This window comes from Carassius auratus, chromosome 28 (assembly GCF_003368295.1).
Source record: "Carassius auratus strain Wakin chromosome 28, ASM336829v1, whole genome shotgun sequence".
Classification (NCBI taxonomy): Eukaryota; Metazoa; Chordata; class Actinopteri; order Cypriniformes; family Cyprinidae; genus Carassius; species Carassius auratus.
The window spans coordinates 19,227,112-19,250,359 of record NC_039270.1 but is presented as its reverse complement, the minus strand read 5'-3'; the positions used below and the strand labels follow the sequence as shown (position 1 = coordinate 19,250,359).

Genomic DNA, 23,248 nt, shown 5'->3' with positions numbered 1-23,248 from the left:
TGTGACTTGGTCCCATCTCTGAAACACATTGTAATAAACAATATTTGAAGTGTAATGTAATTATTTACTTTGTCTCACGTCCCGTTACATTACATGGAGGGGGCGGGGTTCAAGACCTGTCCTGGGAGCAGCCTTCAGTGTGCCTCCGGATCGACGGGTGGCGCTGCTGGTTCCTCTTGGTCACTCCTGCCCTTCAGTCTGTTTTTACAGAAGAAGACATGGCGTCACGACTCTTCATAAACAGTTGTGCAGGTGAAGATATGAAGAATTTGAGCTGCGGTATTAACTCAGACATGTTTTTTTGGTAAGATCATACTGCTGTGTTCTCGGATGTGTGTCAGTACCGCTTCCAGTGGCTCCGGCTCTGTTGTCACTCATTGTTCGTGTGGATTATTGAAGACATATGCTTTTAAATGCATTAATAAACAGTCAGCTCCTCCCTTACGTGTTTTATTTTACTATACAGCGGGTTTGACGTTTGGATATCTAATAATCGTAATATTTACACCACAACAACAACATCATTAACCCTTGTATTCCTTTATAGTATCGTAAGAATAAACCTGAAAAACAGGAATGATTTGAACTGAACTGGATTCTTATTTGATTTCAGATGACAGGTTGTTTATGCGTGTTTATTGATTGGTTTTATTTTTAAATTTCCGACATTTAATGTGTTTAATATTATACTTGCTGTATATATTTATATTATTATAGTAAAGTTGAATGCTAATGTATTTTATAATGTATATTACATTCAGACATTCTTTAATTATTTATATGAGAATGTGTTTAATATTATAATGTTTTATTATCGTTACGATGAGAATATGTAGAAAATGTTTTTATGACGAGAAAAATAACAATTCATTACCATTTGTTTACTTATGTACTAACATTCTATATTTTCCTTAAAAAATATGGTCTAAGAATTTTTCTATTTAACATTATGATTTTTTTTCTTTCTTTTGCGGGGGTAAAAAGCATGTTTATTTATTTATTTAAAGACTAAACTGCATTCAGCCCTTAGAATGATATGAGGTCAAAAAACTGCATGCATATGTATTATACAAAAAGTTTCATATGAAGTAGCTATGCTGTGAAATCCTGTGTGATCTTTACGCTCTTCTCTGTTGTTCTTCAGACTGACTGAGTGTTGAGATGGAAACTATGGCTGTGAATCTGCTGGCCACGTCTCCGTCCAGCTCCACGCTCCCTCCGTCTCCCTGTGTGGAGGACCCTGCTCTCCCCTTGTCCTCTCTGGACAGTGAAGACTATGTGTTTGTGGAAGCGCGGCATCCCAACAAAGTGCTGGAAGGCTTGAACAGCCTACGGCTCAATAACGCTTTCTGTGATGTGACTCTGTGCTGCGGAGGGCAGGAGTTTCCCTGCCACCGTATCGTACTGGCCTCCTTCAGCTCTTATTTCCAGGTGATAGTCATTGTTTCTGTCAAAAGGCTGCCTAGTAGGATTCGTTCTTGACCTTAATAATAGCCAGTGGCAAAACCTCAATGTACATTTTCATATAATTTAGTTTTCCTAAGCAGCGAGTTTACATCATAGTCCCAGATTATAGTCTCAGTTTTACAAGCTATTTGTTCAAAACCTTGAAAAAGTGCCTGAAGCATCCTTTATATACAGTCATGCCCACAAATATCGGCACCCTTGGCAAATATGATCAAAAAAGGCTGCGAAAATTCATCTGCATTGTTAATCCTTTTGATTTTTTATTTAAAAAATTCACAAAAATGTATCCTTTCATTGGATAATAAGAATTTAAAATGGGGGGAAATATCATTATGAAATAAATGTTTTTCTCTAATACTCGTTGGACACAATTATTGGCACCCTTTTATTCAATACTTTTTTAAACCTACATTTGCCAGTTTAACAGGTCTAAATGTTCTCCTATAATGCCTGATGAGGTCAGAGAACACCTGACAAGAGATCAGAGACCATTCCTTCATCCAGAATCTCTCCAGCAGGTTCCCAGCTTCTCCTCTTCAGTTCACTCCTCTCATTTTCTGTAGGGTTCAGGTCAGAGGACTGGAATGGCTATAGCAGAAGCTTGGTTTTGAGCTCAGTGACCCATTTCGGTGTTGTTTTTGAGGTATATGTTTGGATTATTGTACGGTTGAATGATCCAAACATGGCCCATTATAAGATTTCTAACAGAGTCACTTTTTGATTTTTTATCTGTTGGTATTTAATAGAATCCATGATAACATGTGTCTAAACAAGATGTCCAATATTTGTGGGCATGACTGGAAATATACATTTAAATATTATATATTATATATCAGTGGATGTAACTGAACATTATTACTATAAAATAATACCATAATAATAATACCAAAATAATACCAAATACCAATAATACTATACCATAAAATACACTGCCAGTCAAAAGTATTTGAAAAGTAAGATTTTTAGTGTTTTTTGTTTTTCTCTTCTGCTTCTCTAAACTTGCATTTATTTGATCTAAGGTACAGCAAAAAAATAAATAAAAATACAAATAAATTGAAATATTCTTACTATTTACAAAATTTTTGGCATTATTACTCCAGTCACATGATCATTCAGAAATCATTGTAATATTCAGATTTGCTGCTTAAAAAAACATTTTTTTTTATTATTATTATTATGTTGAAAACAGCCGAGTAGATTTTTTTCAGCTTTCTTTGATGAATAGAAATTTCAGAAGAACAGCATTTATCTGAAATGGAAATATTTTTTTAACATTTTAAATGCTATATATATATATATATATATATATATATATATATATATATATATATATATATATATATATATATATATATATATATATATATATATATATATATATATATATATATATATATATATACTCACTGACTTATTACTACAGACTTATACTTTTGAATGGTGTGGTATATAATGTTACAATAGCTTTTTTTATTTCAGATATATGCTGGTCTTTGTGTTAATCAATCCCGAAATGAAGCTGTTTGAAATATTGATAATAATAATAATAATAATGATAATAAATGTTTCTTGAACAGCAACTCAGCATGTAATAATGACTTCTAAAGGATGAGACTGAAAACATAGCTTTGATCACTATGTTTTGAATAAATTACGTTTTTAAATTTAAATATCAAATGTTAGTTTAAATATCAAAATTGTACTGTTTTTGCCATACTTTGGATCAAATAAACACAGGCTTTGTGAGCAGAAGAGATTTTTTTTAGAAACATAACAAATCTTACTGTTCAAAAACATTTGACTGGTATTGTATATTAATCTAATAAAGCAACAAAACCTAAAAAGCAAATCTGAATTTGAGATTTCTGCTTGAGTAAAGTTTAAATATCTTCCATTATTGTTCCTGTTAAATTGTTAATATACATTTCAACTGTTCTTCATGGATCAATAACTCTTAAGGTTGTGGTGTTTTGTTGGTGCAGGCCATGTTCTCCACCGACCTGATGGAGTCTCGTCAGGAGCGGGTGGCCATCAACGGAGTGGAGCCGCAGATGATCGGGATGCTGGTGAGCTACGCCTACACGGCGGAGGTGGTGATCTCCAAGGCTAACGTGCAGGCGCTGCTGGCGGCCGCTAATCTGCTGGACGTGATGGCGGTGCGGGAGGCCTGCTGCAGGTTCATGGAGCGCCAGATGGACGAGATGAACTGCGTGGGCATTCACTGCTTCGCCGAGGCGCACTCATGCCGAGAGCTGGAGCGACGCAGCATGGAGTACATCCAGCAGCACTTCAGCACCGTTTGCCAACAGGTGAACTGGACCAGAGGAGTGCCACGCTCTAGATGATGCTCGGTTACCACAGCTGGTCCTTGTCAGGGTCAAAAATGAACTTTTCCAGCAACAGACACACATTTGTACCTTGTTTAACTCCATTCTCCTTCAAATCAGCACAGAAAGTGCAAAAAAAGAAAAACGTGTCTAATATGATAAATGAAAAAACTATTTGTTCAAACCCTGAGACATAAAATTGCCCAAAATACCCTTTTGTATCACTATATGCAATTGAAAATTGATATTAACAGTCAAAATGACTTTAGCTTAATTGAGCTAGGGCATTTTGAATTTAGGGGGCTTTCTTGGTTTATTTTGCTGGCATATTTGCCCTGAGCCTCTGTTATTCTGTTTTCTGTTGCGGACATTTCAGAATATTTATTATCTGTTGCATAAACCAATAAATGGCTGACATCATGAGGATACTAATTGTCCTTGATATCATTATCCTATAATGTCTTCTTTCTCTTCTGTTTGGCCTCATCAGGAGGAGTTTCTGTCTCTTTGTGCCGATAAACTGACTGAGATCATTTCCAGTGACCATCTGAACGTGCCGAAAGAGGAGACGGTGTTTGAGGCGGCCGTTGTGTGGCTGGAGAAGAACCCCTCACGCAGACAGAGCTTTGAGAAGGTCAGTCGAAAACCAGATTTACATCTTTGTTCACCAGTGGATCGAGTCTCTTCTACTTTTAGTATTATCCATGGTTTTATTGTAGTAAAAGTATGGTAACTGTGTTTTTTTTGGCGTATTGATTACCATTTGTATACCCACAGTTTTACTACAAATGTCATGTTTAAACTATGGTTATGGTACCAAAACCATTTGTGGTTACCATGATTTATCTATAGGAAACATAGTTTTTTGGTTTTATTTGTAGTAAAACCGTGGTTATTTTTCATATTACTTTAACAGTTACTCTAGACTTTGAGTGCGCAAACTTTCTTCAGACAAGACATGACGTGACACTTCTTTATTGGTTATCTTTAAGCAGCATACTGGTGTTTTTTGAGTCGTGTTTCCGAGGCAGGTTTGTATCATGATCTCAGTTGAGCGGCTGGTTTGGGTTCCTCTCATGTGTCAGGGACAGAGCTCCAGCAGATGTCTGGGATTATGTGTTTTGATGAAGTAAGCCTGTGAAGGGTCATGTGCTCCGTCCAGGCTGTGATTATGAAGAGAACAGTCACTTCACAAGGAGTGCGAGAAACATAAATCTAGCCTTGATTGGATGGGGTCGGATTTCTTTGTTGCTATGCAGTTATTTAAAGACTAGACCTTCATTACAGCTCTTGAGAAAAGCTTATTGCAAATCTCATGGGAATTTAAAGGACAGATTTTAAATTGTAATTAGTCGCATTTGCCAAGACGTGTCATTTTCGCTATTACTCATGATTTGGTTTAAAGGGACAGTTCACTCAAAAATCTGAATTCTGTTACACTCAAAACCATAAGACTTTAAGATACTTCGTAACACAAATAATAAAAGCTCAGAGATTTCTGTCTCTCCATTGAAAGTTAATGCAATCAAACCATTGATGCTTTAAAACGTTCATGAACGCATCATGAAAGTAATCCATATTAAGTGGTTTAAACTTAAAGGTATACTTTAGGTATATGTTAAACAGATTTTAATTAATGATAATGCTTCTGCTTCATTTGTCACATAAAAAAACATTGAAAACAAAATTCAAACACATTGCATTATGGGACACAGTATTTTATTGAGTAAACGCTGGATTGAAGTTTCATAGTAATTTATTATCCAGGCTCTCTATTAAACAAACAAAACAAGCTCTATGGTGTACTAAAAGACCACATTGTAATTTAATGATAGTCGAGTATTTGTTAATTGAATTTAAATAGATTACACTTCAGATTGAACAGTCGAGACAGTACTTTCAGCTGATTTAACGCCTCTCCCATCCGTAGGTTGTGGAGCACATCAGGCTGCCCCTCATCAGTCCGTACTACATTCACGACGTCATCGAGACTCTGGACGTTGTGAAGGAATCGCTCAAGTGCCAGAAGCTGATCTCTGAAGCCAAGGACTATTTACTGCTGCAGGACCGAAGAGGAGAGCTGTACAGCCCCCGAGCACGACCTCGGCGCGCAACAGGTGACCGCAGTCCCTAAACCTGTCCTGCTACAGCCACTTATACATGCCTCATGGGCACTTTTACACTGCCAGCTACATCTGAGACAATTCACTTTTATCTTAATTTTTTGGGTCATTGTTATAAGACAGACAGGATGGGCTAAATAAAGTTTGTTACCTTTGACATCTGAGCGATTAGAATAAAAACACATATATTATTCAATGGGTTTATTTACTCCTCATCACTTTCCATGTTAAGAATAGTCATAGAAACTATTTTAAAGGGACAGTTCATCCAAAAATGAAAATGTTATGGTTATTTTCTTCCCCTAGGGCATCCAAGATGTAGGTGACTTGTTTCTTCAGTAGAACACAAATTAAGATTTTTAACTGAAACCGTTGCAGTCTGTCTGACTGTCCCGAGTGCGTTCTCAACAGCCGGTGAATCTTTACGGTGGATCACAATATTATAAGTGCATTTCCACCTCCTGTCTCTTAAAAAAAGCATTGCCACTCCTTACTGAGATTGTAGATAGAGTGTAAGTGGTCAATTTAAGAGATAGCTGGTGGTAATGCACTTATAAATCATAAAGCAAGAAGAAAAAGAAAATGCGTCATGCACCGGCTGTTGAGAACGCACTCAGGACAGTCAGACAGAGTGCAATGGTTTGAGTTATAAATCTTCATTTGTGTTCTACTGAAGAAACAAAGTCACCTACATATTGGATACGCTTGGAGTAAGCAGATACACTTTTACTTTAACTGTTAAAGATAATAGCCCTGCTCTGAAGTGTAAAGTAATGTCCAAAGAAATGCATAGCTCTTGACCTTCTCTCGATCATGAGGTGAGGTGCATCAGTGTCTTGATGACTGTGATCATCCAGTGGCTGCTGTGTTTGTCTCTGTCAGGCACGGCTGAGGTGATTGTGACTGTAGGAGGAGAGGATGATAAGGTTGTGCTGCGCAGCGTGGAGAGTTTCGATCCCCTCACCAGCCAGTGGAAGAGTCTGGCCTGCCTGCCCTTCGCTGTCAGCAAACACGGCTTGGTCGCGTCTGGTGAGTGTGTTAAGGGTGCAATAATGTGTGACATTCAACTTCCTGAGTCAGTCGCTCAATGATGTTTCCAGTTGATAATTAGGGCCCAATCCCAATTCTGTTCTATACCCCTTCCCCTTGTCCCTTGAAACACAGTGTCAAGGGGTAGGGGAGAAAATATTCCCCTAATGATTGGGACACCACTACCATGACGTCACGCGTCATCATTCGTCGTCTAGCTCCTACAATACACACATATACTGGTGTGCTGGTGTGCATTGGAGCCTTTAATTATCGTTCTGTATAAATGAGCTGCTTACTGACACACACACATATCGGAAGGGGTAGAATTGGGATTGGGCCTAGGGCTGGGTGGTGTATTGTAAATTCATTATATATTCATGCATAGAAGAACACAAATGAGTAGCACTGTACACAAAGAAACAGTCATAAATCTACATATCGCCATCAATTAACATGGATTTACTGTAGTAACACTAACTGCATCATGGTATTATGGCAGAAATGTGGGATATTGATATAGAATTGTAGTATATTAGTAATGTATCCAATGTATTAAAGAAGTAATGGAAAATATTTGCTGATGAGTGTTTGTCATGCATATAGAAACCAATTAGTTATATTTGTACCATTGTATTGAGGGGATATATGCAAAAATCTGCCTTTAAACCTAAAAGAAATAACAATTGTAAATTTATTGTGATAATTATTGATGTCGACTGATATAAAAAACTTTATTGTGATGATTTTTTTTATTTTATTTTGGCTATATTGCCCAGCCGTATTGTTATATTGGATAATACAAATGAACATTCATATATATTATCCTTATAATTGATGTGTTATTAATGTGAAAACATCTTGGCTGTTTTAAATAGATTTGGACTTTATTTTACTTGTGTGGAAAATTATGAAACTGATTTCAAGTAAATACTTAAATATAATGAGATTTCCAATAATGTTCAAAAATTAGCAGTCTGTAATGTTTTTGGTTCTGAAAAAGTATTTTATGCTTTCCAAAACTCCATTAACTTGATCAGAAATACAGTAAAAGTAAAACTGAAATATTACAATAATTTAAATTTACTGTTTTCTATTTAAATATATTTTAAAATGTAATTTTTCTGATGTGCAGCTGAGTTTTCAGCATCATGACTTCAGTCTTCTGCATCATGATCCTTTAGAAATCATTTTAATGTGATGATTTGCTGCTCAAGAAACATTTCTGACTATCAATGTTAAAATCAGACGTGCTGCTTAATATTTTTGTGGAAGCAGTGGTACTTTTTTTCAGGATAAAGCATTTAATTATACAGCATCCATTAGTAAATCTAAACTTTCTAGTGTTATTTAACAAAAAACAATCTTACTGACCCCAAACTTTTAAAATGTACACAAGTTGTTTACAGAGCGTTTAAGTGTCAGCGGTCAGAAATAAGCACTATTTTTCTTGGTCCGCTGAACTGTGTTTGTGTTTATTCAGGCTCCATGCTGTATTTGGCTGGTGGTGAGTTTCCAGACGGCTCGGCCAGTCGAGAGATGTGGCGCTATGACCCCTGCTTTGACTCCTGGTCAGAGATGGCACCCATGAACGTGGCGCGATCAGAATTAGGTAATGGCCACCAAGTTCATATAAACGTTTACAAAAGAGTAGGTGGGTTATCCTGCGCTCCAAAAGATGGGTTTCCAATGAGTCAGTTACACAATAAAACTATTCATCAAATGTTTCCAGGTAATAGATCTCCTCTAGTTCACACACCTTTTGAACATTTCTCCTCAAATTGGTTGCAAGAAGAAGTTTTTGTTGGCTGTAAAACACCTGAAGAGCTAATGATAGTAGTGCTATTTTTTTCACATCATTTTCCACAAATGAATGCTTTCATGGCTAGAATTAAGTAGGACTGTCCCACATCCAGCTTGGGATGGAACGCAGCATTTCAGCCCACACTATTGTTTGGGAACAAACAAAACCCTCTTTTTTTCAATCTTCAAGAGCGTTGTTCTGTTTTTCAGGGTTGGTGATGCTGGATGGGTATGTGTTCGCTGTGGGCGGCTGGGAAGGCCGTTCTCGGCTGGACTCTGTTGAGTGTTATAATCCACAGACAAACATGTGGCAGTTTATGAAATCGGTCAAGATGGCGGTCACCAGTCCGGCTGTGGTGGCGCTGGATGGATTGCTCTATGTGACAGGTAACAGGTTTGCTCCAACGTAAGCTCCTGACAGTTTGATTCCAGAATATTCCAGGTTAAATACATCTGTATGGACAGCGTGTTGCCTGATTTTGTTTACTACAGAAAATAATGTCAATATTGAGTATAAATGTCTGTAATCCCAATCAATGCTAGTAAAGCAAAAATAGCATGCTATTAAATATAGAATAAATATCTGATTGATAACAATAACAATCAATATATTTTTCTTACTCATTTTTGGTGCTGATTACAAAAATAGTGTCTGATTTACGTCACACTTTCTTGCAAAATATTAACATTTCTTAGATTTTTGGTGAAAAAAGTATTGTATTTTCCATTTATCACCAGAAAAACTACACAAAGACGTAGTTCCTATCTTCCTCTGAGTCTGCTTACAACTCTTGGTTCAATTATCAGCTGATTTTCACATGTATGAATGATTCTCAAGACACTTTTATGCCTGATTCTGTTTTCAGGATCAGAATAAAGGCCAGTGGCTGAAGAAAATGCATAACCTCAGTATCAAACAAGACAGATAAAATTGTATTTATAAACTTGAGTTTATGTAAAGTTATTTGACGTTGAATTTAGTAATTGAACATACTTTTGCACCCCTTTGCCGATTTTAAGTAAAGCTATACATTTTGAAAACTTTTGACGTTAGATTGTCTTTGTTTCTGGTAAGTGCATTAACACTAAAGCCTATGTAGAATTAGGTAATAATTGCCCTTTTTTAAATCAGGAGAAGCATAGTTTTGTTTTCGTCAAGGGCCGTGTAATATTCCTTTCTGAAACCACAGGAGGCGCTGTTTTAGAGGATGGCGACGGCACAAACTTGGCGCAAGTGTACAACCCTAAAACAAGCGTGTGGAGCGAGGTGGCGCCCATGCAGATCGCCCGCTCTGGATCTGCTGCCTGCATCCTGAAGGGCAAGATCTACGTCATTGGTGAGTATGGAGGCTTTTATTTCTTCAGCGGTCTGAGTCTTATCCTGTAGAGAAGGGGATCACTGTTGTTCCTCTCTAGGCGGCTGGCACGCTTCCACCGAGAACACGGATAAGGTGGAGTGCTACGACCCCAAAACCAACAAGTGGACCATGTGTGCTCCCATGAGGGAGAGACGCTATCGACCCGGCGTAGCGGTGGTGGACGGGAAGATTTACGTTTTAGGAGGAGAGGAGGGATGGGACAGGTGAGAGATACTACACTAGAGCCCCATGACACCCATTTGAACTCCAATCCATTGTGTAAGTCATAGTGTCCTGCTCAGTCTGAGACCTGCATGAGTGTTTGTGACTGAACGGACCTCCCCTGCAGGTATCATGACACGATCGAGCGGTACTGTGACGAGTCGGACAGATGGGAGATAATCGGAGAAATGCCCACCAGCCGCAGCTGGCTGAGCTGCGTCTCGCTGCCGCTCCGGAAGGACACTCACGCAGGCAGCCGTCCCGGGACTGCCTTGGAGACGGAGTTTCCTGTGGACTGAGAGCACCGGGGCTCCACCCGCATCACTGCCGGCCCGGGACACAAGGCCAGGGGGCAGCTTTCAGAGCGTCCCGCTCCACGAGAGTTGGTTGAAGGAACGGAAAAGGTCTGACCCAGATGCTGGAGGGTCTCCAGAAGATACTCGTGTCATAAGCTACGCTTTCTCCAGTCCGACCCTCTTCCTCGGTGTGAGGCCGGATGCATTGATGATATCTGTGGTGATCGTAAGTGTGTGTGTGTGTGTGTGTGTCTCCACAGTATCGGTTCAATGTGATGTTCGTGACGTACAGGGTTCCTCTCACGCGCTGAGCACCTCGCGATTGTGACTTATACAAGTACTTGTTTGTTTTCTAACAGTGCTGTAGTGAAGTGTATTGTAATGTTCGTATGGTGAATTTTGTATTTATCGGAAGCTTTTTGTTGTATTGAGCGATTTATGGAGTAACTAGCAGATACACTGAAACATGTTTAAAAGAGATATTTCACCCAAAAATGAAAATTTTCATCATTTACTTACCCACGAGTCGTGTAGTTTTTCTTTTGTTAAACCAGTTTGAGGCCCCATTGGTTTCCATTGTATGGAGAAAAAGACTCATATTATGGAGGTCAATGGGGACTAGAAACTGTTTGGTTACCAACATTCTTCAAATGATCTTCTTTTAACAGATTAAATAAATCATATAGCTTTACTACAACTTGTAAATGGTGACATAATTTTAGTTTAGGGTGAACTATCCCTTTAAATCCATTAGTCTTCATATTGTGCTTTGTACTTAAACCCAAATAACCTCTGCATTTGCCAAAATATTTCAAATACAGCTGAGCCGTGCGCTAGGTACTGTATCCCACAATGCAATGTGTTCAGCTTGTTCGTCCACATTTTGAAGAATAAACATGAGTCACAGCTGAAATCTTACCATCTTTGCTCGACTCGTTATTTGTTTGGTTTTCTAAAAGACTTCTTTAGCGAAGACTTTGAATTAAAACGGAAGAAAATAAACGATCCAGTTCATGCATATGTATACTTGAATCATAAGTTTATGGTTCGTATTAAAAACAACTCAAAATATACTTGTGATATGATCCCAATACTGAAACATTATTCCTACAGACAGTAGTGTTGAGAGGTCAACAATTTTTAACATACAATCACTAGTGAAATGCGTAATTATAATATAATTACCCTTTTACAAACAGATGCAGCACACATATCCTGGAGCTTGTGTTTTATTACAAATCTGTACAATGATCGCCATATGTAACTTCATAACTATTTTTTAAATGTTCCACCATGACAAACTTAAAATTCTCATAAAAAAAATAAAAAAGTAGTTACTGTATTTTTTTTCTTTTCTTAACATAAATGTATATGTACATTCAAACTTAAGATAAACAGAGCAATTCATAGTTAAAACGTAAGGGGGGAAACAAGCGACACATCAAGACTGGGGAAGAGTTGTCAGACCAGCAGTCTCTCGATGGCCATCTGCACCGACTGAATCTGAGGCTTGAGCTGAGAGCCTTCTTTGATGGTGACGGAGGTGGCGATGACGGGACGGGACACCCCGCACGCGCGCCCCAACGCCTGCTTGGAGCGCACAAACACGTACGGGACGTTCTTGTCCTCACACAGCAGAGGCAGATGAAGGATGATCTCCAGAGGTTCGGCATCGGCAGCCATCACGATGAACTCCGCGATGCCACGGTTCAGGGTTTTAGTGGCTGGAACAAATCCACAAACACACACACAAAAATGTTTAGCAAGCCAGACTTCTGATTTGTCTGCAATGACAGTTTCTAGTACGTTTAGCTACCTTCATTGGCCCCTTTTCTCAGTTGTTTGTAATTGGCCGCTTGCTGAACCAGGTCCAGGATGGTTTTGGAGAGAGTGGCATCTGCCAGAGGATAAGCTTTAGGATTCACGTCTGATTCAGTCTGAGAGAGAGAAAGGGAGACGAGCATTTATTAAAACAAAGACTATAAGCATGAATTAATATATAAACATGTGCCTCTACGAATCCCAACAGTTGTGTCTGCTACAAATAACGTTGTTTGAAATTATTGTACATGAAAACGGGGGAAAAAAAAAACCTTGATGTCCTACATTGATATCTTATGAAAACATGTGGCTCAAAACAAACCAGAGGCTGCTGTAAACCATGTCTCGTGCGTTGATTTACTGAGATACATTAATGAAACGGCACGAGTTTTTCACAAAGACATTGTAAATCACGAAAACCACTTTTAACCACCATGAAGTTTTAACTATGCATGTTAAACCATCCCATAAAAACCAACCATACAAAAGAAAGCAGCAGCACGTGTTAAACGGATAGACATAAGCACCGCACGCATTCATACCGCTAAGGTTAGTAAAGAACTGTCATTATGAAAATCATATGTACCATGTCTGAAAACTGCTTTAACGTTACAGATGTCTGTAGAAATAAACGCAAGTGGTCCTCTCGGCGTGTGCTTCACGGAGGAAAAGCGGACCGCTCCGGAGTTTAAACGGATCGTGATTCGTGAGTCGAACACGGTCGAACAGCGAACTTTCTCGTGTAGCTGGAGCGTCGACGTGCGTACGTCATCAAAACGAGACCGCGAGAACTAAAGTTTTGTGGAAAGTATTGATTTACAATTTAGTTTCAGGGCTAAAACAATGCAAACTATTTTAAATGCATTAATTTTTTACAATTTATTGTACTGTATAATTAATAAAAATATAGCCTACACTACCTTTAGTTCAAATGCAAATAAAACGACATACAATGTATTCAAAACTAAACTAAAATTGATAAAAGTACTAAAAATACTACAGAATTTGGTACAGTTGAGAATAAAAATGACAAGTACATACTTACTCATAGCTCTATCATCCTGTACTTTCTGTACACCTTTCAGTCAAAAGAACTAAATGTGTGTTGTTGTTGTTGTTGTTGTTGTTTTGTTTTTGTTTTTTGTATTTTTAATCCTCTTTAGAACACTCAGTGAGGCAGATAAAGTACATGTTCCCACAGAGTAGTTTTGAACACTAAATATCTTCATTGACATATTTCTGTTAGTGCTGTGCTGTCAAATGATTAATCGCATCCACCCAAAAAGTTTAAATAATATATGTTTGTGTACTGTGTGTATTTATTATGTATATATAAATACACACACATGCATGTATATATTTAAGAGAAATTGGTTATTTTTATATAGTAAATATACTTATATGTAATACAAATTATATGAATATATACATGTAAATATTTTTACATATTAATACATATTGTTATTTTTATTAAATATACATAATAAATATACACAGTACACACACACATATATTATGTAAACAAAAACTTTTATTTTGGGTGTGATTAATCGTTTGACAGCATAGATTTCTGTATCTCTAGATACTGTATCTATTTTTTTTTTTTTTTTTTTTTTTTTTTTCTAGATACTGTATCTAGATCTACAAGTGTACTGACATTTCTTGCTATTTCCTAGTACGTCTCGAATATTTTATAACATCTCATTAATATTAAACAGCTCGTCGTTCCGGTGTGTCCATATATAGTATCTGGTCTAGGCGCAGTGGATTATGGGTAGTTCTTTGACTCGGCCATAACTGTCTTTCTCTTAGCGACTGAAGGAGAGAAGCGGAGTCATGACGGGGTTCAGAGGTTTCACTCTTCTCTCCGTGAGTCCTCTTTCGCTCAGTCTGCGCCGCTGTCTTCTCTCTTTTCACACGTCGTGTTTCAAATACATACGAGCCTCACAGGGTCACTAGAAACTTCTCGTCGAGGGGCTTCGGGCTAATGTTGCTAGTGTCATTTATAAACCGGTGTAATTTACAGCTGCTGTAAACTTTCCTCTAGACGCTGGACAACCTATAATAAAAGCCAGTCAAACAAAGGGACCCATAGGCTTTCTGTTCTGCTCTCTCTTCCGCTGGGGGTTGTTTGTAAATCCCACCGCGCTGTTGTGTTTCTGTGATGAAGGTCATGGCACAGTGATACTGTACTTCCGGTGACGGACCTCACGAGCGCATGTGACCCTTTGAACCCGGTCTCTGATATTTACTTATGACTGGGGGAAAAAAAACATTGGTGGGAATTAAGGGAGTGACATCTGTCAAATATATAATTCATACAACACACAGTAGGCTAATTGGAAAAAAGGTGGATATATTTTGCAGAAATATCTTGGTGTGATAAACATTGTAATGTTCAAAATAAGGTGATAACTAAGAAGGGAAGCTACAGTAAGCCCTCAGATCTAAAACATACAGTGGGAGTGAAGGGTCTATCTGTAACAGTACAGAGGTCATCTGTTGATGAAATACCTCACCATCACACACAGTGCCTGTGTTTATCATCTAACATGAACCAATCAGATTCATTCACTGTATCAAATACTTACAAACTGGTACCCGACAAGAAAGGCACTGGTGTGACATAGCGTAAATGTAGAAATAAAACATAACATACAAATAACATGAGAAAAACATAACTTCATTCTCAGAGTTATGGCACGAGAGAGGTTCATCTTCAATGTTAGAGTTTTATTAATTTTTTTACTTGTTTATTCAAATCATGAGCAACAGTAGCAGTGATGCTTGCCATAGCAAGTCTTAACGTTTTTCGTACTTATCGTATCCGTCATCCTTTCCTATCAAAATGCTTGCTACAGATGCGAAAATGCAGAAAATCAAACCTGGTCTGATTTATTTATTTTTTTAATGATGGAAGAAAGTTTCGGAGGCACAGTGTAAACATGGTTCACCCAGCGTGAGGTCATAGTTATTATTCAACATGTGAAAATGGCCTTTAGTCTTGAGACCCTGTTTTATTCACAGAGGCGAAGTTACGCCGCCGCCAGGAGGAGCGAGGCATTGACTGAACCTCTGGTCACCCGAAAACCTGCAGCGGCACCAGCCCTCGCTCCCCAGGACGTCCAGGTAATGAGAACGGATGCAAGCTGTTCTGCTTTGCCTAAACCCACGACTTTCACTCACTGTATCCTGTTTTCTGTAGGTGTCCAAGCTTCCCAGCGGTCTTCTCGTCGCCTCTCTGGAGAACTACTCCCCCGTCTCTAAAATCGGTGTGTTTGTGAAAGCCGGCAGCCGCTACGAGACGCCGGAAAACCTGGGTGTCACGCACATCCTGCGATTAGCGAGCAATCTGGTGCGTTCAAGGCATAACAATTAACATATAGTCATACAAGCTAACTAATTTTTAGCTGAGTTTGTGAGTTGATCACACATGCATATATATATATATATATTTTGTTTAGGTTTCATAGTACTGAATGCGTGCTGTGTTTCAGACCACTAAAGGAGCGTCAGCGTTCAAGATCTGTCGGGGTCTGGAGGCAGTGGGCGCCAGTTTGAGGTCACTTTTATATTTACACATGACCGCTTTGAAACACTTTCTGTACTGCACTCTCTGTCGAACATCATGTTTTTTGGTTTTTAGTGTGACGTCATCGAGGGAACACATGGTCTATTCCCTGGACTGTCTGAGGGATGATTTGTGAGTAGCTCTGTAGATCCGGTCACACTTTGGTTTGGGGGACGAGTCGTATTTCGTTGATAGATTTGTAATCTATATGAAAGATATGTGTTTCCCGTGCAGTGACGGTGTCGTAGAGTACCTGGTCAATGTGACCACGGCTCCGGACTTCAGACCCTGGGAGCTGTCTGACCTCTCGCAGAGGGTCAGGATAGACAAGGCCGTGGCCGACCAGAGCCCACAGATAGGTACATTATGCTGACTCCAGGAAATGAATGTGAAGACTCGGCTCATCTGGTGCTGATGAGAGGTTTTGTCTCACACAGGTGTTCTGGAGAAGCTGCATGAAGCTGCTTATAAGAACGCTTTATCCAACTCTCTGTACTGTCCCGACCACATGCTGGGGAAGATCAGTGTGGATCATGTGAGCGACTGACAGCAGATCCTGAACACTTCACAAGTCTGTCTCATAATGTTCCTTTATAAACACTCTTCTCTGTCTGTTTTCACATCCTAGCTGCAACAGTTCTTTGCCAGTAATTACACCAGTGCAAGAATGGCCCTGGTTGGATTAGGTGAGTCCTTCTTATGAATGTGCATTGAGTGCTGCACCCATGATGTGTTTCTGTAGGTCGGTTCAGAAGTTCTCCACGCCTGGTTACTGCAACAAAAACACAGTTGGCTTACGGTCTATTATTTAAAATATTTAGATTTTCATTTTCGCCCATTGGCTTCAGAATGATGTTGTTTCCCATTTTTGGCCGACAAAAATCTATATCCATCCTTGCAATACAAGGACTTGCAATACTACTGTGTCACTGAGTTGGGCTATCCAAGTTGTCCTCATAATTGTAAACAGCAGCACAGAATACTCTTTTGTGTAGTTTATTGCGTCTCTTTCATGCAGCTCTATTAGCCAGCCCTACCTTCGTGTGATGAGTGAGTGTGACTGTCTGAACAAGTGTTGAATCCTCTGTTTGAAGGCGTCAGTCATGCTGCTCTGAGGCAGGTGGGCGAGCGGTTCTTCAGCACACACACTGGGACAGGTGCAGCAGGGGCTAAAGCCGTTTACCGTGGAGGTGAGTTCACACACACCTGGTGACATGTTCAGAGAGATGAGCTGCTTAGTTTTGAGGCTACGCATTATAGTGATTGGAGCAAAGATTAATTGAGTATTCCTACCTAAACCCACTTTACCAGTGGTACAGAAATGCAATATATGAAATGACTACAACAATAAAATGTCCAAATTAATAGTTATTAATACAACTAATATTGGGTCACATTTGATCCCTAATAGAATGGAACAAGAATATATTTAAATGTCATGTTATTACTATTATTTCTATTAAATTATATTTTGTGTAAAAGGATTATTTTTTTGGCAGTTATACTTTATAACCATAATGTGCAAAATTACTGCATATTTAAAGCATTGATATTGTTACTGAATTACATTTTGTTAACCATTAACCGTGTTCAAGTTTGTTGTAGTGCCTTGAATGCCATTGAAGTTTTTTTTCTGCATTACAGTGATGAGAATTTGTATTGGCAAATATGCTTCATTGACACACATTAATTGTACAGTGAATCCTAATGGTCCAAAAATAGCAGTTTCCTGTGTAAGATGAATCTTGTTTGATCGATTGGCTGTTTGTGTGCAGGTGAGCTGCGTGTGCAGAGCGGTGGAGGTCTGGTGCATGCTCTGCTGGCGTGTGAAGGAGCCGCGGCGGGCTCCGCGGAGGCCAACGCCTTCAGCCTGCTGCAGAGGATTCTGGGTACAGGACCACACGTCAAGAGAGGATCCAGCATCACCAGCAAACTCAGCCAGGGCATCGCCAAAGCCACCGCTCAGCCGTTCGATGTGAGTACACCCCGTCATCTGAGAGTACAGATGATTAGATCTCTGTCTGATCGGCTTCTGTCTGATCTTCCTCTCAGGCCACGGCTTTCAGTGCGACCTACTCGGACTCCGGCCTCTTCGGAGTCTATGTCATCTCACAAGCAGACTCGGCCCGCGAGGTGAGTGCTCAGCAGGACAGCAGGGATTATTAAAGCTATTTTCCATACAGTGGCATTATTCGTGGGTGAACTGGTGCTTTAATGCTGACAGTGTGAAGTGAAGGATTGACATCTGCACTGATGTCTCTCTGTGAGCAGGTGATCAACGCAGCCATGGCCCAGGTGACGGCTGTAGCTGAAGGAAGACTTACTGCAGACGACCTGACCAGAGCCAAGTGAGTCTGTCAACAGGAAAAGAAGAACTTTAACGCCCATATAAGCAGTGCTTCTTGAGCTAATACCAATGAATTCATGTGTTTCTGTTAAATCTAGTTGTTTTATTTGGAGTACTGTGCTTTAGGAAAGTAAATGTAGACGTCGTGTCAGTTGAATGAAGGGCCTGGTGTTGTGTGTCCAGGACCCAGCTGAAGAGCGATTATCTGATGTCTTTGGAGAGTCCGGAGGGTCTTCTGGAGGAGCTGGGAGTTCAGGTTCTGAGCAGCGGCGTCTACAGCTCGCCTCAGACTGTGGCGCACAACATCGACTCGGTGACCTCCGCTGACCTGGTCAAAGTAAGTCGTTCATGTCAATTACGAGAACTTCACGAGAAACAAAAAGTAGGATAGTTTCACCATGAGCATAATTGGAATTGATTTCAAATTGCCAGTTTCTTAAGAAAATATGAATTGCCGACCAATTCTTAACCCTATGAAAATGAATATGGATCAAGCGTTCTCTGATTAATTTAGATTAAATGGTTATTCACTAATATATATACATTGCATTCAAGGTTACACACCTTTAATTTGATGTTACCCCAGACTTGATGTTTTAATGTTGCTAGCGTCATGCTCTGCTGTTAAACACTACCTAAATACCACTAATCAGCTACTTGCTGATGAAGCCGTTAAAGCAGTAAAGATACAGTAACTGTTGGATGATGTTTGACCACAGAAATCTGTTGTTGTTTCCTTCACAGGCTGCAAAGAAGTTTGTCGAGAGCAAGAAGACCATGTCGTGTTGTGGACATCTGGCAAACACACCATTTGTTGATGAATTGTGAGAGAAAGTCCCAGTCTAAATGCACACATTGTGCAGCTGCTTATTTGAGTGTAAAAACACTCTTAAACGTGTGTGAATCCCTGATTACTGTCGACAGTTGTTTCAGTTGATCATGAAGTCTGGTTCACTGGGAGCAGAGGCATCAGTTTCAGCCATTTCACTGTATATCTGATGTACATTCATTAAAAGAAGTCTATCTGTGATCAGTTCTCGGTGTCTGATTCTTCATCGTTCCTCTGAAGAGCGTCTGTGGGGGAATCACGGTTCATGAACCATTGCTTCTGGAAGTTCTCCCAGCGGCCTGCAGAGAGAGACAATGAGCTGCATATAAGAATGAACCTCTTCATTTGTGGTTCTGTTGAAGGAAAGGATATGTATGACTTGAAAGAAAGAATTTTACTTCAGTTCATTTTTATTTATGTTGGTGTATTATAAGCATTCATTTAATTTATCTCTTTTCTTGAGTGGAATTACCACCTGCATTAATACGTTTTTGGCCCATATACGTTTTAATTAAACTAAAACGGCATAAATAATGCTAAAAAAGTGGTGTTAAATATTTGATAAATATATAAATATTATGTTTTTTTTTCTTTAGGTCATTTTAATTTTAGCCCATAATACTATTACTATTTAAACATTAACGCTGCTGTTCATTTGACCATTTTTATTTTCCATAACATAGGTTGTATATTATATATATATATATATATATATATATATATATATATATATATATAAACACACACAATTATTACATATATGCAATATATTACAATTATTCTATTTCATTAGAAAAAAAAATATTTTTTATAATGTTGTTTTTTACATTTTCTAATTAAAGTTTTTTGTATATATATATATATATATATATATATATATATTATAATTATTTGTATTTATATTTTAAGTGTGATCTAAGGCTTTGCACCCCTGCTCATTCATGAAATAAATATGTAATGATCCCTCTCTTTGTATTACATAACACATAAATTGTTCACCAATGTAACCGATGTAAAGTGGGTAATTATAGAAGCGCTCGCTCATGATGTTGATGATGCCCAAACACACGCACCGCAGACCCCCCCTTTAACCACCCGGAGTCTCGCGAGAGCGACTGAGCGAGATCTCGCAGGCCTGTTGTGTTGTGTTGAGAGAGGCTGCGTGGGGGGTTTCGCTTGATGTCACTGCGTTAGCGCCACCGTTTCTCCTGCTTCTGCGGCGTCTTCCAGTCCTCTCTATCCACATACACCCGTTTAGCGACCGTTCGTGGTAACTTACACCAGCGGAGTTTTGACGGGTTTTGGAGGGCGATGCAGCAGCGCTCGTAAAGATGCGCGTAACGTTACAGCTGAGGAGGAAGACGGACCGTCTCTCCGTCGATGAAAACGGTCCTCTGCGGCTCTGAGTCACTGTCTTAACGCATTCAAGGTTCAGTTCCTGCAGTCGAGAGCTTCATCGCGATGGATATGTGCACGGCGAGCGGCAGCAGGCCCTCCGGATGACAAACAAACACACCGCGAGGATCCGGAGCCCTCCCGAGTTAGCTAACGTTAGTAATAGTCAGTCACTATTTGAGGAGGATGAGGATGAGCATCAGCCCCGAGCTCCTGTTAGGAGGAAGATCAGGCAAACAGCCTGACCTTTGAGGAGTTTGTTACTGGACTCCTAGCCATATCACATCACATCTCTCCATATCATATCATGCAGTCAGCCTCGAGCAGGACCGTCCTGTTCACCGACCGCTGCTGATCGCTCCAGGGCGAGATTAGCCGAGACCTTCACCCCTGTATCAGAGCCCGGGACACCTGAGATGGATAAACTCACCATTATTTCAGGATGTCTGTTTCTGGCCGCGGATATATTCGCCATCGCGAGCATAGCCAATCCAGACTGGATCAACACTGGCGAGTCAGCAGGTGAGGCACGAGATCAATAACCGCATCATCATAATGATCTTCAGATCCGGGAACTTAGATCTCTAAACAACCTTTTCATCTTCAGACACACGCTTTATTCGGACAAAAAGTTTTCTGCTGAGGTTACATTAGATCTCAAAACTGCACTCAATGATAACTTACATGAATTTGTCATTTAGAAACATGATTATATAACGCTGAACAAATCGTTATATTAGATAGCATCACTTTTCTAGCTCACAAATAGTTAATGTAATGAAATATGAAACACTTTAGTCGAATTTAAATATAAAATGTGAAGTTATTTGCATTTTGTCATAATTTAAGCTCGACTCTTAAACATTGGAAGGCATTTCAAGTTAATGTTGTGAGTAAATTCACTGTGAAATCATATTAAACTTCATAATCCAGGGATCAGGATTGACTGGAAAGGTTATTGTGACTGCAGTGTAATGTTTAACCGCATAACTCTGTCATCTGAGCGCTAACATCTCTGTCCAGCTTTAAAGGAACGCAGCTGAAGATGGATATAATGTTGATCAGTTCCCTCCTGTCTTGTGGTTCAGCTGCTCTGAGTTGTTGTGTAGCAGTTGTATGTGGCTCTCGCAGCACCGTTATTACACATGTAACCCCCTGACGTGGTCTTCAGACGTGCATGTGCAGGCGGGCTGTTGATAAACAGCTGCTCTTTGTTCAGCACACATGACTGCTTCGTAAGTGGGTCAGCAGGGGTTCAAGCTCAGTCCTCTCCGTTCAGCGAGAATGGCTGGCCTTGTGGGGTTTTCTTACGCGTCCGATGCTCCGGCGGTGAATCAGGTGCTAAAACAAGCAGCCGGATCAACAAAACCCTTTGTGTCTTTCCTCAGCCATCCAGCGCAAGGAGATTCAGCACATGCTTCCTGTCGGATTCATTTAGGCCACACGTCTGAGGCTTTCTTATTGTCTGGAATATAAATTGTTGTCCCATGGTGTGTGGGTGTTTATATACGCTCTCTGGCCACTTTATTAGGTACGCCTGGCTAGTACCGGGTTGGACCCCCTTTTGCCTTCAGAACTGCCTTAATTCTTCATATCATAGATTAGTGTTGGAAACATTGCTCAGATATGTTGGTCCATATTGACATGATAGCATCACACCGTTGCTACAGATTTGTCAGCTGAGCATCCATGGTGTGGGTCTCCCGTTCCACCACATCCCAAAACTGCTCTATTAGATTGAGATCTGGTGACTGTGGAGCTCATTTGAGTACAGTGAACTGATTGTCATGTTCAAGATGCTTTGAGCTTTGTGACGGTGCATTATCCTGCTGGAAATAGCCATCAGAAGAGGGATGGACATGGTTAGAAACAATACTCCGGTAGGCTTTGGCATTTAAACTATGCTCAGTTGGTACTATGGGGACCAAAGTGTCCCAAGAAAATACCCCCCACACCATTGCACCACCAGTAACCTGAACTGTTGAGATCAGGCAGGATGGATCCATGCTTTATTATGTGCATTTTGTAATGTTTTTGTATGATTAACTCTGAAAAATAACGCCCTTGTCAAAGAATGACTTGATGAAAACAGTACCGTAAAGCCCTCATGGATGCAGTGCTGGTCTGATTGTTCTTTTAGTCTGTCAAATGAAGAATCTAGAGTTCATTGTTTGGTATGTGGCTGCATGTGATTCAGTGAAGTGAATGGGCTTCTTTGTGAGCCATTGTCAGATTGTTTCCTTCCTGTGAATGGTAAAATCATTAAAGTCCCTGCCCTCTCAGTGATGTGGTGTATGACCAGAATGAGGCAGGATAATTGGCTGATGAGACATTGTTTAGGCTCTTTCAGAGAAATCGGCTCTTGGATCTAGGCCTTTTCTTTTTGGGCATTATTTGTTTATTTTTGCCTGTGAGTACACAGACATTCACACAGTTCAAGAATGGATACTGTCTTTTTTTTGTTTGTTAGAATTATTTTTGAATCAAATTAAACCCTATCTTCAATTATTTCACACCAGTTGTGCTAAAAATACAGTTAAAACTTTTCTGGAACTTTACCTGAGGTTCCTGGGAAAAGATTTGGGAAAGTTCAGCATTACGTCACTTGTTCACAGATGGATGCTGTGCAGTGAATGGGTGCCGTCAGAATGAGAGTCCAA

General features: G+C 39.6%; 4 protein-coding genes and 1 long non-coding RNA gene across 5 annotated transcripts in view; 3 read left to right on the top strand and 2 right to left on the bottom strand.

Annotated features, from left to right (window-relative positions):
* Window positions 1–172: 172 nt before the first annotated feature.
* On the top strand, window positions 173–11,543 carry LOC113047549 (kelch-like protein 20). The gene is made up of 11 exons (XM_026208923.1): window positions 173–304; window positions 1,145–1,431; window positions 3,450–3,776; window positions 4,285–4,428; window positions 5,725–5,911; window positions 6,800–6,946; window positions 8,430–8,558; window positions 8,960–9,136; window positions 9,940–10,086; window positions 10,166–10,331; window positions 10,457–11,543. Exons 2-11 carry the CDS (start codon window positions 1,162–1,164, stop codon window positions 10,626–10,628), a joined length of 1,866 nt encoding a protein of 621 aa, XP_026064708.1. The 5' UTR covers window positions 173–304; window positions 1,145–1,161; the 3' UTR covers window positions 10,629–11,543.
* A 295-nt stretch (window positions 11,544–11,838) lies between these two features.
* LOC113047581 (NHP2-like protein 1) lies at window positions 11,839–13,217 on the bottom strand. Its single transcript, XM_026208960.1, has 3 exons — window positions 13,033–13,217; window positions 12,442–12,562; window positions 11,839–12,349 (listed from the first exon to the last, which is right to left on the bottom strand). The coding sequence occupies exons 1-3, from the start codon at window positions 13,033–13,035 to the stop codon at window positions 12,087–12,089; spliced, it is 387 nt and encodes a 128-aa protein (XP_026064745.1). The 5' UTR covers window positions 13,036–13,217; the 3' UTR covers window positions 11,839–12,086.
* A 950-nt stretch (window positions 13,218–14,167) lies between these two features.
* On the top strand, window positions 14,168–19,394 carry LOC113047560 (cytochrome b-c1 complex subunit 2, mitochondrial-like). Its single transcript, XM_026208936.1, has 14 exons — window positions 14,168–14,315; window positions 15,474–15,575; window positions 15,652–15,801; window positions 15,944–16,008; window positions 16,093–16,149; window positions 16,252–16,376; window positions 16,455–16,552; window positions 16,646–16,703; window positions 17,112–17,207; window positions 17,793–17,992; window positions 18,070–18,150; window positions 18,289–18,365; window positions 18,548–18,701; window positions 19,109–19,394. Exons 1-14 carry the CDS (start codon window positions 14,283–14,285, stop codon window positions 19,190–19,192), a joined length of 1,380 nt encoding a protein of 459 aa, XP_026064721.1. The 5' UTR covers window positions 14,168–14,282; the 3' UTR covers window positions 19,193–19,394.
* Window positions 19,244–21,106, bottom strand: LOC113047593 (uncharacterized). The gene is made up of 2 exons (XR_003276307.1): window positions 21,019–21,106; window positions 19,244–19,492 (listed from the first exon to the last, which is right to left on the bottom strand). It is a non-coding gene; the product is annotated as an uncharacterized LOC113047593 (long non-coding RNA).
* The window catches only part of LOC113047579 (uncharacterized protein C16orf52 homolog B), a 25,088-nt gene continuing 22,113 nt past the window's right edge, over window positions 20,274–23,248 (top strand). Inside the window, exon 1 of the mRNA XM_026208958.1 lies at window positions 20,274–21,110. Within this exon, the coding sequence (XP_026064743.1) occupies window positions 21,005–21,110 (106 nt within the window). The 5' untranslated portion in view covers window positions 20,274–21,004. The remainder of the gene's footprint in view (window positions 21,111–23,248) is intronic.